This window comes from Onychostoma macrolepis, chromosome 11 (genome assembly GCF_012432095.1).
Source record: "Onychostoma macrolepis isolate SWU-2019 chromosome 11, ASM1243209v1, whole genome shotgun sequence".
In the NCBI taxonomy this organism is placed as follows: Eukaryota; Metazoa; Chordata; class Actinopteri; order Cypriniformes; family Cyprinidae; genus Onychostoma; species Onychostoma macrolepis.
Window position 1 is genome coordinate 18,577,288 of NC_081165.1, and position 12,804 is coordinate 18,590,091.

General features: G+C 38.0%; 1 protein-coding gene across 19 annotated transcripts in view; it reads right to left on the reverse strand.

The window, feature by feature from the left end:
- Positions 1 to 12,804, reverse strand: part of nfasca (neurofascin homolog (chicken) a) — a 91,286-nt gene that overhangs the window by 14,776 nt on the left and 63,706 nt on the right. For 12 of the 19 annotated variants that reach the window (XR_009273352.1, XR_009273353.1, XM_058791122.1 and 9 more), the window contains 4 exons: positions 11,557 to 11,730; positions 11,259 to 11,288; positions 7,241 to 7,519; positions 4,419 to 4,538 (listed from right to left, as the gene is read on the reverse strand). Coding sequence is in view for 17 of the 19 variants with exons in the window: in XM_058791122.1 (XP_058647105.1) it covers positions 4,419 to 4,538; positions 7,241 to 7,519; positions 11,259 to 11,288; positions 11,557 to 11,730 (603 nt within the window). In the remaining 2 variants the exon portion in view is untranslated. The remainder of the gene's footprint in view (positions 1 to 4,418; positions 4,539 to 7,240; positions 7,520 to 11,258; positions 11,289 to 11,556; positions 11,731 to 12,804) is intronic. The other 7 variants (XM_058791125.1, XM_058791130.1, XM_058791129.1 and 4 more) reach the window with 2 other exon arrangements.

Genomic DNA, 12,804 nt, shown 5'->3' on the forward strand with positions numbered 1-12,804 from the left:
ACCAAGCCCAAGAGGTATCAATCAGATGTGGCAGGCTTGCTGGCATAATCCAATCATGGAATGGGACAATAGTGGTCAATATGAACAATAAGCCAAGCAGCTGTGGGCAGCCAGACAACGAGTGCAGCTGGGAAGCACTCGCTGAGGTAAGGGTGGAGTTAGCAATCACATCTGATGAGCGAGACAGATAGCTCAAGGGCTAAGGAGCAAGCGAGAGAGAGAGCAAGAAAAAGAATGAGAGAGAGAGACTTTGGTAGAGAAATATACACTAGTCAAACACTAGTTACGTATTGCATGTATCTTTTCCATGCTGTCACCATCTTAAACATGCACAGGCACAACAGAACACTGACGGAGGACGAAGAATGGTTTTTGATTTACATTCATCTGTGCAATCAAAAAGAATTAAATAAAATCAGTATTTTGTCATAAGATAAATTCTCCAAGAAATCAATTTTATATTATATTATATGAGCTTAATAATATTATGTGATGTTTTGTTTTAAGCATAAATCTACCAATATTTAGTAAGGTTCACACTTAAAACAAGAAAAAAAAAATACTTCTATTTTTTAATTAATATCAAACATAATATTTAAAATACATATATAATATACTGTATATGCATATATATATACACACTGAACAAAATGATAAATGCAACACTTTTGTCTTTGTCCCCATTTTTCATGAGCTGAACTCAAAGATCTAAGACTTTTTCTATGTACAGAAAAGGCCTATTTCTCTCAAATATTGTTCACAAATCTGTCTAAATCTGTGTTAGTGAGCACTTCTCCTTTGCTGAGATACTCCATCCACCTCACAGGTGTGATGCTGATTAGACAGCATGATTATTGCACAGGTGTGCCTTAGGCTGGCCACAATAAAAGGTCACTCTAAAATGTGCAGTTTTACTGTATTGGGGGGGTCCGAAAAGCAGTCAGTATCTGGTGTGACCACCATTTTTTTTTTGCCTCACGCAGTGCAACACATCTCCTTCGCATATGTGATCAGTTGATCAGGTTGTTGATTGTGGCCTGTGGAATGTTGGTCCACTCCTCTTCAATGGCTGTGCGAAGTTGCTGGATATTAGCAGGAACTGGAACACACTGTCGTACATGCCGATCCAGAGCATCCCAAACATACTCAATGGGTGACATGTCCGGTGAGTATGCTGGCCATGCAAGAACTGGGATGTTTTCAGCTTCCAGGAATTGTGTACAGATCCTTGCAACATGGGGCCGTGCATTATCATGCTGCAACATGAGATGATGGTCATAGATGAATGGCACAATAATGGGCCTCAGGATCTCGTCATGGTATCTCTGTGCATTCAAAATCAAATCAATAAAATGCACCTGTGTTCGTTGTCCATAACATACGCCTGCCCATACCACTCAAGTCGGTTACGACGACGAACTGCAGTCAGGTCGAGACCCCGATGAGCATGCAGATGAACTTCCCCGAGACAGTTTCTGACAGTTTGTGCAGAAATTCTTTGGTTAGGCAAACCGATTGTTGCAGCAGCTGTCCGGGGGGTTGGTCTCAGACGATCATGGATGTGAAGATGCTGGATGTGGAGGTCCTGGGCAGGTGTGGTTACACGTGGTCTGCGGTTGTGAGGCCGGTCAGATGTACTGCCAAATTTTCTGAAACGCCTTTGGAGATGGCTTATGGTAGAGAAATGAACATTCAATTCACGGGCAACAGCTCTGGTAGACATTCCTGCAGTCAGCATGCCAATTGCACGCTCCCTCAAAACTTGTGGCATTGTGCTGTGTGATAAAACTGCACATTTTAGAGTGGCCCTTTTATTGTGCAATAATCATGCTGTCTAATCAGGATCTTGATATGCCACACCTGTGAGGTGGATGGATTATCTCAGCAAAGGAGAAGTGCTCACTAACACAGATTTGGGAACAATATTTGAGAGGAATAGGCCTTGTGTGTACATAAAAGTCTTAGATCTTTGAGTTCAGCTCATGAAAAATGGAGGCAAAAACAAAAGTGTTGCGTTTATAATTTTGTTCAGTGTATTATATATATATATATATATATATATATATATATACACACACACACACACAGTCATTCATATATACAGTGGGGCAAAAAAGTATTTAGTCAGCCACCAATTGTGCAAGTTCTCCCACTTAAAAAGATGAGAGAGGCCTGTAATTTTCATCATAGGTATACCTCAACTATGAGAGACAAAATGAGAAAAAAAAATCCAGAAAATCACATTGTAAGATTTTTAAAGAATTAATTGGTAAATTCCTCTGTAAAATAAGTATTTGGTCACCTACAAACAAGCAAGATTTCTGGCTCTCACAGACCTGTAACTTCTTCTTTAAGAGGCTCCTCTGTCCTCCACTCGTTACCTGTATTAATGGCATCTGTTTGAACTAGTTATCAGTATAAAAGACACCTGTCCACAACCTCAAACTGTCCAACTCCAAACTCCACCATGGCCAAGACCAAAGAGCTGTCAAAGGACACCAGAAACAAAATTGTAGACCTGCACCAGGCTGGGAAGACTGAATCTGCAATAGGTAAGCAGCTTGGTGTGAAGAAAATCAACTGTGGGAGCAATTATTAGAAAATGGAAAACATACAAGACCACTGATAGTCTCCCTCGATCTGGGGCTCCACGCAAGATCTCACCCCGTAGGAGACCTAGTGAATGACCTGCAGAGAGCTGGGACCAAAGTAACAAAGGCTACCATCAGTAACACACTGCGACGCCAGGGACTCAAATCCTGCAGTGCCAGACGTGTCCCCCTGCTTAAGCCAGTACATGTCCGGGCCCGTCTGAAGTTTGCTAGAGAGCATTTGGATGATCCAGAAGAGTATTGGGAGAATGTCATATGGTCAGATGAAACCAAAATAGAACTTTTTGGTAAAAACTCAACTTGTCGTGTTTGGAGGAGAAAGAATGCTGAGTTGCATCCAAAGAACACCATGCCTACTGTGAAGCATGGGGGTGGAAACATCATGCTTTGGGGCTGTTTTTCTGCAAAGGGACCAGGACGACTGATCCGTGTAAACGAAAGAATGAATGGGGCCATGTATCGTGAGATTTTGAGTGAAAACCTCCTTCCATCAGCAAGGGCATTGAAGATGAAACGTGGCTGGGTCTTTCAGCATGACAATGATCCCAAACACACCGCCCGAACAGCGAAGGAGTGGCTTCGTGAAGCATTTCAAGGTCCTGGAGTGGCCTAGCCAGTCTCCAGATCTCAACCCCATCGAAAATCTTTGGAGGAGTTGAAAGTCTGTGTTGCCCAGTGACAGCCCCAAAACATTACTGCTCTAGAGGAGATCTGCATGGAGGAATGGGCCAAAATACCAGCAACAGTGTGTGAAGACTTACAGAAAACGTTTGACCTCTGTCATTGCCAACAAAGGGTATATAACAAAGTATTGAGATGAAATTTTGTTATTGACCAAATACTTATTTTCCACCATAATTTGCAAATAAATTCTTTAAAAATCCTACAATGTGATTTTCTGGATTTTTTTTTTCTCATTTTGTCTCTCATAGTTGAGGTATACCTATGATGAAAATTACAGGCCTCTCTCATCTTTTTAAGTGGGAGAACTTGCACAACTGGTGGCTGACTAAATACTTTTTTGCCCCACTGTGTATGTATATATATATATATATATACACACACACAGTATATTTAAAAAGCTAAACAAATTATATATATTTTTGCAGCATGTTGTTTGAGAACAACTCGTATACATAAATGTACACCTAAAAATGTTTATGTATTTTTACTGGTTAAAAAAAAAAAAAAAAAAAAAGACAAAACGGTCAAAAAACTGAAGTGATTGCAGTACTTTAAATAATAAGAGTGGACTGCTGGGTGCCTCAAAGTCACTGCTTTATGGACCAAAATTCTCTGTGGCCCAATTATAGCAGGTCTCGGTCACTTCTTTTTTTCAGTCTCAAGGCGTCTCTCCCCCTCATAGATTTAGTCAAATCTCTCCCTGTTCTTAGCCACCAGTGAGAACTAGAGCTTTCTAAAGGGGACATGCATGACTGCTGATGACACAAAGCACAACGCAGTATTGCAGTTAGATATGATATTATTGAGTAACATGCTGGAGCAATGCCTCAGTTTGGTGTTAAAACACAAGTTAACAAGTTAAACAAATACTGTGGACAACAAACATTACAGAGAATCACAACAGGAAGATATCATAAATGCTGGAGAATTCAAACAACATTTACAATATCTCCCTTTCAAATAAACCTGAGCTCCCTGTAATGTTTATGGTGATGTTCTGCAAATTTGCCATATAAGTGAGGCCCAATTAAACATTACGTGAGGAAGATTTGGGTCTCCAGCAGGCCCAGTAAAATCTAGCGTTCCCTTTATAAGCTCTCAATAGGTGCGTCTGGCTCTTACTGTCCAGTGTGAACTCTAGCACAAACTCGCTGCTGTCAACGGAGAAGTTGTGCTTCCAGCTGACGTTAGCATAGTCATTGTTAGCATCCACGGTCAGATTCCAGATCTTTACATTCGGGGCTATGCAGAACAGGTGGGAGAGGAGTACACTTAAATATTTTCTGATACAAACACTGGTACATATGCTTAAACTTAAAGACCCCATGAAACCTAAATTTGACTTATGTATCTTTTAGATAATATAGATTACTTATATTATTTTGTCAACTATACTAGCAAATAGATGACCTCAAAGCTATGATCCTCAAAAATATATAATCCTGACCTTCGGGGCACATCTACATTTTTGTTGAATAAAATGCTCCCTTAATAGTCACATTAACGAAACTTCCTGTCCATTATCAATAATATAGTGATGCATAAAGCACCACTTCAATATAGCTCAATATACCTCAAGCAGAATCGAAGAATGAACTGGTGTGACGTCTATTCAAACTAAATCTGGTCAAAATGAAGTTTGTTTGGAATTTGTTTTGATAGTTCAAAACTCAAAAAGTTCACCAAAGTGAACCTTCTGGAAAAGTTTGCACCAACTGGTAAATACTTTTATAAATAAAGTTATATTATTGAGGTTATAGCACACAGCATATATTTGAATATTCATCTAAACACCACTTTCAGCAGCATGGGTGGCGTCAATGTATGAAAGAGTATATTGGGGCCTTTATACCATCTGCTAGCAATAGTAAGTAGTACATCAGAGTTTCATGGTTCACAGCAGATATTAGTTTCAGCTTATTAGCGATTAAAAACATAGCTACAGTGCCGTGAAAAGGTTTTTGCCCCCTTCCTGTTTTTTTTTTGTTTTTGTTTTTTTTTGCATACAAACAGGTATTTGTCACACTTAAAAAATTCAGATCAAACTAATTTTAATATTACACAAAGATAATGCAAGTAAATACAAAATGCAGTTTTTAAATTATGATTTCATTTATTAAGGGAAAAAAGCTGTCCAAACCTACCTGGCCCTACGTGAAAAATTAATTGCCCCCTCCTGTTAAATCATGAAAGAACTGAGATTAACCACATTATTTTAGAAAGCCGAGTTAAATTTCACCAGCCACACTCAGGCCTGATTACTGCCAGACCTGCTGAATCAAGAAACCACTTAAATCGAACCTGTCTGACAAAGTGAAGCATGCTTAAAGAGCAACACATCATGCCACGATCTAAAGATATTCAAGAACAGATGAGAAACAAAATAGTTGACAGGTATCAGTCTGGAAGGGGTTATAAAGCCATTTCTAAGCCTTTGGGACTCCAGCGAACCACGGTCAGAGCCATCATCCACAAATGGAGAAAACTTGGAACAGTGGTGAACTTTCCCAGGAGTGGCCGGCCTACCAAAATTACTCCAAGAGCACAATGACAGCTCATCCAGGATGTCATAAAAGAACACAGAACAACATTTAAAGAACTGCAGGCCTCACTTGCCTCAATTAAGGTCAGTGTTCATGATTCAACAATAAGAAAGAGACTGGGCAAAAACGGCATCCATGGGAGAGTTCCAAGGCAAAAGCCATTGCTGACCAAAAAGAACACAAAGGCTCGTCTCACATTTGCCAAAAAATATCTTGATTATCCCCAAGACTTTTGGGCAAATATTGTGTGGACTGATGAGACAAAAGTTGAACTTTTTGGAAGGTGTGTGTCCAGTTACATCTGGCATAAAACCAAACAGCATTTCATAAAAAGAACATCATACCAGCAGTCAAACATGGTGGTGGTAGTGTGATGGTCTGAGGCTGCTTTGCAGCTTCAGGACCTGAACGATTTGCCATAATTGATGGAAACATGAATTCTGCACTCTATCAGAAAATCCTGAAGGAGAATGTCCGCCATCAGTTTGTGAGCTCAAGCTGAAGCGCACTTGGGTTATGCAGCAGGACAATGATACAAAACACACCAGCAAGTCCACCTCTGAATGGCTCAAGAAAAAGAATTTAAAAGTCCTGACTTAAATCCGATTGAGATGCTGTGGCATGACCTTAAGCAGTCCATTTATGCTCAAAAACCCTCCAATGTGGCTGAATTAAAACAATTCTGCAAAGAAGAGTGGGCTAAAATTCCTCCACAGCAATGTGAAAGACTCATTGCCAGTTATCACAAACGCTTGATTGCAGTTGTTGCTGCAAAGGGTGGCACAATCAGTTATTAGATTTAGGGGGCAATTACTTTTTCATGTAGTGCCAGATAGGTTTGGACAGCTTTTTTCCCTTAATAAATGAAATCATTTCAAAACTGCATTTTGTATTTACTCGGGTTATCTTTGTGTAACATTAAAATTTGTTTGATGATTTTAATCTTTTAAGTGTGACAAATATGAAAAAAAAAAAAACAAGGGGGTCAAAAACCTTTTCACAGCATTGTATGTCACACCTGTAAATACTGTCACTTTAAATACGTCAAGACAAAAAAGAAAACGTTCATGGGGTCTTTAAAACTAGAAAATGTTAGCAATATTACTGATTTTGTTTCCAACTTGTTCTTCTAAATATCTCATAGTTTACAGAACATGCATTTAATTTTCTAATGCAACAAGACTATTTGTAAAGCAAATGTCAATACTAATTCTGCATAATCTGAGTGTTGTGTGTCCATGAGGGAACAGGGACAACATTAATCATGCCCTGTCCTAAATGGTCCACTAACCGAGTCAGTCATACATAATAAATGTCATCTAAACAAGAGGACACACTGATTTGATTGAATTAATCTATACTGTGGGCGTTTCCAATGCACACTGCGTCATTATCAGATACCCAGCATTTTCCAATCCACTGTTTTAGGAGACATGGGCCGAACAGGAAGAACCGTGGTGGAAGCTGTTGTTGTAGTGGTGGTAGTAGTTGTGGTAGTTGTAGTAGTTGTGGTGGTTGTAGTAGAAGTAGTAGTGGTAGTGGTAGTAGGTTTGGGCGGAGCAGCAGTTGTAGGGGCTGGTGTGGCTGGTTCTGGGGTAAGTATTGTTGGGACTGGGTCAGTGGAGAGGGGAGGGGGAGGAGGAGGAGTTTCGAACATCAAGGCATCCGTAAAGTTAACGGCTGAGAGGAAGAACACAGAGAAGTTTAGGTGGAGGTTCCAGGGTTAAGCACAAGAGAGACAAAGAGAAGCGAGAAAACACAGAAAAAGAATGAGTTAATTAAATGGAATTCTCACAGTTCCCTTTTTCCAAAACATATTCAGTGAAAGAGAGCGGCTATGTTCCGAATGGAATACTGGCATACTACTGTAATCTACACACTGCGAATGAACTATGAAAACAACTTTTCTTCACTTTTGTAATATTGTATTTGTATTTGTATGTGTTTTATATATGTACCGTATGCATGGATACATATATAGACACGCTACCAGTCAAAGATTCAAAGAGTAAGATTTTTTGTTTAAAGCTTTTATGCATTAAGCATGGATGCATTAAATTCAATAAAAGTGACAGTGACAACATTTATGATGTTAAGATTTATAATAGTAAGAATCAAATCAGCATATTAGTATGATTTCGGCAATAATTCAATATTTTAAATTTGATAAAATAATTCATTTTAAATATCATTAAAAAAAAAAAGTGAAATGTTATTACAATTTAAAATGTCTATTTTGACTGTATTTAGCTAAAATAATCATAGCCTTTGCAAGCATTAAATACTTTTCAAAAAAAACAACAACAACAAAAAGAATCATACCAAGACCTTTCACTGGTAGTGTATAGAATATGCATTTATGAGAATTCAGTTTCCTGGGTCATGACAGACATCTAAATAACATGGTTGTATGTCATGCCTTGAACATTATTTGCATTTTTAGGATGCCACTATTTTGTAATGCTTGCATTGTTTGTTTAGCTTGTACTACTTCTCAAATATCTTTTGAAATATACATGAAATATTCATGCTCACAACTTTGTGATATTTATGAGCATGAATGTCGGCACATGTCATCCCATTGAAAAGGTTGCATAGAGGTTCTCTAAAAATTGATTGTTGTGCACCACCAAGGGGAAAAACAGGGTCACTACAAACCACTGTGCTAAAGCTGTGCAAAACGCTACAATATTCTCAGATCTTGCTGACATTTTGAAACAACTAGAAAATCATATCTAATGGGATTTAACAAACAAACTTTGCAGAGCGGTCAATACAAAAAGAGAAAATGTGTGGAAATCCATTGGAACACACAGTGGATAGAATCATTATCCAAGATAGAGATTCATAATGAAATATAATTGTACATATTTGCTTGCTTTTACCTTGGAAACAACGCTGCTTTGAGTACCATTAACTGACTCCATAACAAAAACTATATAAGCAGTTTCCAAACTCAACTTGACAGGCAAAACTAAAAAGTGAGAGCAATCCATAAATATGCTGGCAAAGGTTAAGTCAGACAGACCCGGAGCGCTTGGTGACATCAAGTTTTGCCAGACCAAGACATGCTAATGGATGGGAGTCTTTTGCACAGGGATGTGGTTCAAGATCAACACAGCCGATCAGCCATAACTTAGTGCACTCTTACCTGTATGTCTCCATCTGACACAAAATGTAAAAAAAAAAAAAAAAAGCCTTTGACAAAAGGGAAATGAAGGTGGCACAAGCAGAAGCGGAGGCGTGCATTGCCAAAGCAACAGTTTGTGAATAATGGCGAGCTGATTCACTCTTTTTTAATAATTAAGCAGCACGGCACTTACTATCTGTAGCTTAACTAATACTAACTTTCATGTTTGGCATTTGACCTGCATATGCACAAGCTACACAAAGTTTGAAGGAGTTACTCTAGACACATTAGAAAACAGCTCATAATTACTATATTTATATTTCATATTTACTAATACACTAACTTAGTATTATGCCATTTTTGTCATGGATGGATTCCCAGCCAAACATCATACTGTTCCATAAGCAGCTCATCTGTACATTAGCATGAAAAAATTAATTTCCCCTCAACACAGGCTGTTTTTTGTTGTAAGAAAACAAAAAAAACTTCTGCCACTTTTGTAAAGCTTAGTCTTGCATGTTAACAGCATTAATTAACTATGAAAATACTGATAGATTTAAAATTTTGGGGCTATTGATCATAATTTTGCACCCACTTTGAAAGAGGTACTACACAATTTACAGTGTAGTAATTTACACAAATAACACACAGACTGCTCCTCTCTGACTATTTGCAACTTCTAAATCTAAAACAGGTAATGTACAATTCATATATTCAAAGGGCTAATGATATAACTTCTATCCTCCAATAAAAAATATATATATATTTATTCAGTATTCATGACAATTTGAGAAAAAGAAGATTGACCATGTGCTGTGTTGATAGCACTGAAATTGCAATGGATGCAATTTTCATCCAAAGCATTTAACTAGTCTACAGTTTAACCATTTTTGAGAAATTGGTATCAACAACATAAATTGGCTTGCCATAGTGATTCGCTTCCATAACAGCATTCTTTTCACAAATGTCCATACATTATTTGATTTTTTCTATCATCTGAACATTAACTTCCCTTCCCTTAACACAAACAACTGTATCAAGCATTACCACTAGAGGTCTCCATTTTCTGAACTCTAACAGCAAGTGGTTCAGTCTGGCCCCTGGATAGATTTTAAATTAAAATGATGATAGGAGCATGCTAGGATATGCCAAGCAAGGCATGTGGTAGGAAGGGATGTCAGGGCTAAAGTAGCAAAGTGCCATCAGGGATTAGGTGTCAATCAATAAATCACAAGAGCCACACTCTGTAATAAGAAATTACAGAGCCACACATGACTTTAATTGATTTGTATGGTGCTTCAGGCATAATAGCATCTTACCAGCATCTTAAAGAATTAAAACTCTAATCATCTACACTGAGAGCAGATTCAGTGACTTCACAAAAGTGCAAGAGCCCATCCCTGAAAGCACACAGTGGCATGGATGACGGCAGACCGACAAAGAGATGGATAGGGACAGGCATTTATTGACAGTGCAGCTGAGCAGTGTTTTTCATCAGGGAAAATATAGAGTTAAAGGTGAAGTGTGCAATTCCTAAAGGGAACCAAACAAATTTAAAATTCTAATTTAAACAACTTTCAGACACTCCCCTCAGTATTTTTTCCACAGTAAAAATAACTTTTAAAAATTATAAATTGACTTGAGAAGCAAATGTATACAAGACAACTTTTGACCAAATTTTTGGCATTATTTACTGAATTATTTCAGATACAAAATAATTATTTAAAATAAATTATTAATTCAATTATAATAAATGTAAAATAAATAAATTGTTTTCAATTAAACAATTCAATAAACTTCTGAAAACTAGTTCTTAGTATCTTAAAATTCCAGTTGGGCCACAAAAAAAAAAAAAAAAAATAGATAAAAATAAAATAACATTACTTTTGGTCAACCTGTCCACTTGACCTTTAATTAAACAGACACACACACACAAAAAACTGTTTAAATGAGTACAGTATGTGCTTTTTTGTGTGTGCTTGGCTACAGTGTTCGAAATTGTAAACAAAAATATTATTTGAGTACATTATACAAGAAGTTCCGTTTCAGTCAGTGTGCTTTCAAAATTTACTTTAGAACTTTCCAAGTCAAAATAGTTTCTGCACCTTTTTTTCCCCCCCAGTGTAGGAATCTCGAGTGACATTGACTAAGTACTCAGCTGCACTGTTACTATTTAAAAAGCAGACAGACAGAATTTGAGAGAAAGACAGACAGAGGCTGAAGCAGAGACAGAGCAGGGCAAGAGTTAGACGGGCAGGCAGTCTGGCAGGCAGTCCATTCCCCCATTACCTACAACTGTAGAGTCAGTATCTGGGGTGCCTTCAGTCAACACCATAGGAAAGACAGGAGGAGAAGAGGGGAGACAGGTGAGAGCAAGTCAAAGAAGAAATCAAGCCGTTACGAGAGAAACAGACTGAGTTAAAGACACCACAAAGCATTGAGAAACAACAGTGTGAAGGAGACAGAAAAGTATTATTAGAAAGAAAGAGAACGACAGGGTGGAGCACAGACAGGAACATCCAATGATTCTGCTCTCAGATTCACTAACAGCTTACAGGACACAGAGTGAGACGACTCGCTTGCTGACCTTCATTAGCGAAATGTGGTGACTCCACGGCGTACACTTCTCCTGCTCCAACCTGAGTACGAGCTGCAAGGTAGAACTTGAACCGTGTGAAGCGGTTAGGCAGATTCATGATGTACTCTGTCACGTTGGGTGGAAAACTCTGGGCCTTCCTCTCTCCCGCCTGTGTCCCGTTCACTGGAATGGCACAAGCAGAACGGAATGAATAAGCGTGCTAGATTTTTACACTTCATGAAGAACATTTCAGCAGTGCTTGCCCTGTGCAAAATTCAAGTCATGTTGGAAAGATTGCATTTGTGAGTTGATTGCACATGAACGCCACCACAAAGTCATAATTATGAATGGGAAACTTTTTGTTGCTTTCAAATGCATCTGGTAAACTCGTAACTCCAAGTCGGGCATATGTTATTACAAAGTGTCAAGCATTTAAAATGGAATCATAACACTTCCTATCAATATTTATACATCGCATTTTTACAGTATATATATGATAAAACATTAAAGTTGAGTGATTAACTTTGCAGCATTCACTAGACTTGCTTTCCTCTCTCCGATCGCGACAGTATATAGAGATACAGACATCCATACATGACATAATATAATCTATATAATAGATCTGTGTTTCTGCCATGTTTCAAATGAGCATAAACAACATGTGCATGATCTAGAATTATGAGTTTTCCACTCATAAATACAACTTTTCTCAGTCATTTATGTGCTTGGAACTCGTAATTACGATATATATATATATGTGTGTAAAAGTTGTGGCCGTTTCAGTCAGAAAAATTGGATGCAGCATCTGTATTGATGGTAAATGTCAAAATGTATGAAATTATTTTTTTCATTTAAAGGGGTGGTTTACTGCGATTTCACTTTTTTCATTTTAAATAGTGTGTAATGTTGCTGTTGGTGCATGAACAGTATCTGCAAAGTTGCTGCGCTGAAAGTTCAATGTAAGCGGAGATATCGTCTTTTAAAAATCATGAAGTTTAATGCCTACAAAAACGACTCATATGGGACTACAACGAGATACTTCCCGGGTTGCATACGTAAAAAACCAATAAATTTGCATCAACCCCTCCCTCCGGAACACGCAAAAGAGGGGGCAAGGCTATGAAGGTAAAATGACGTCAAAAATACTAATATTAAAAATACCATCCCCACAATAAGAATGACGCTGAGTCAAATTCAAATAAAGATGTGTTCTCACGTCTGGAGTTTTTATTGAACCAATCAGATAAGAGTAAATCG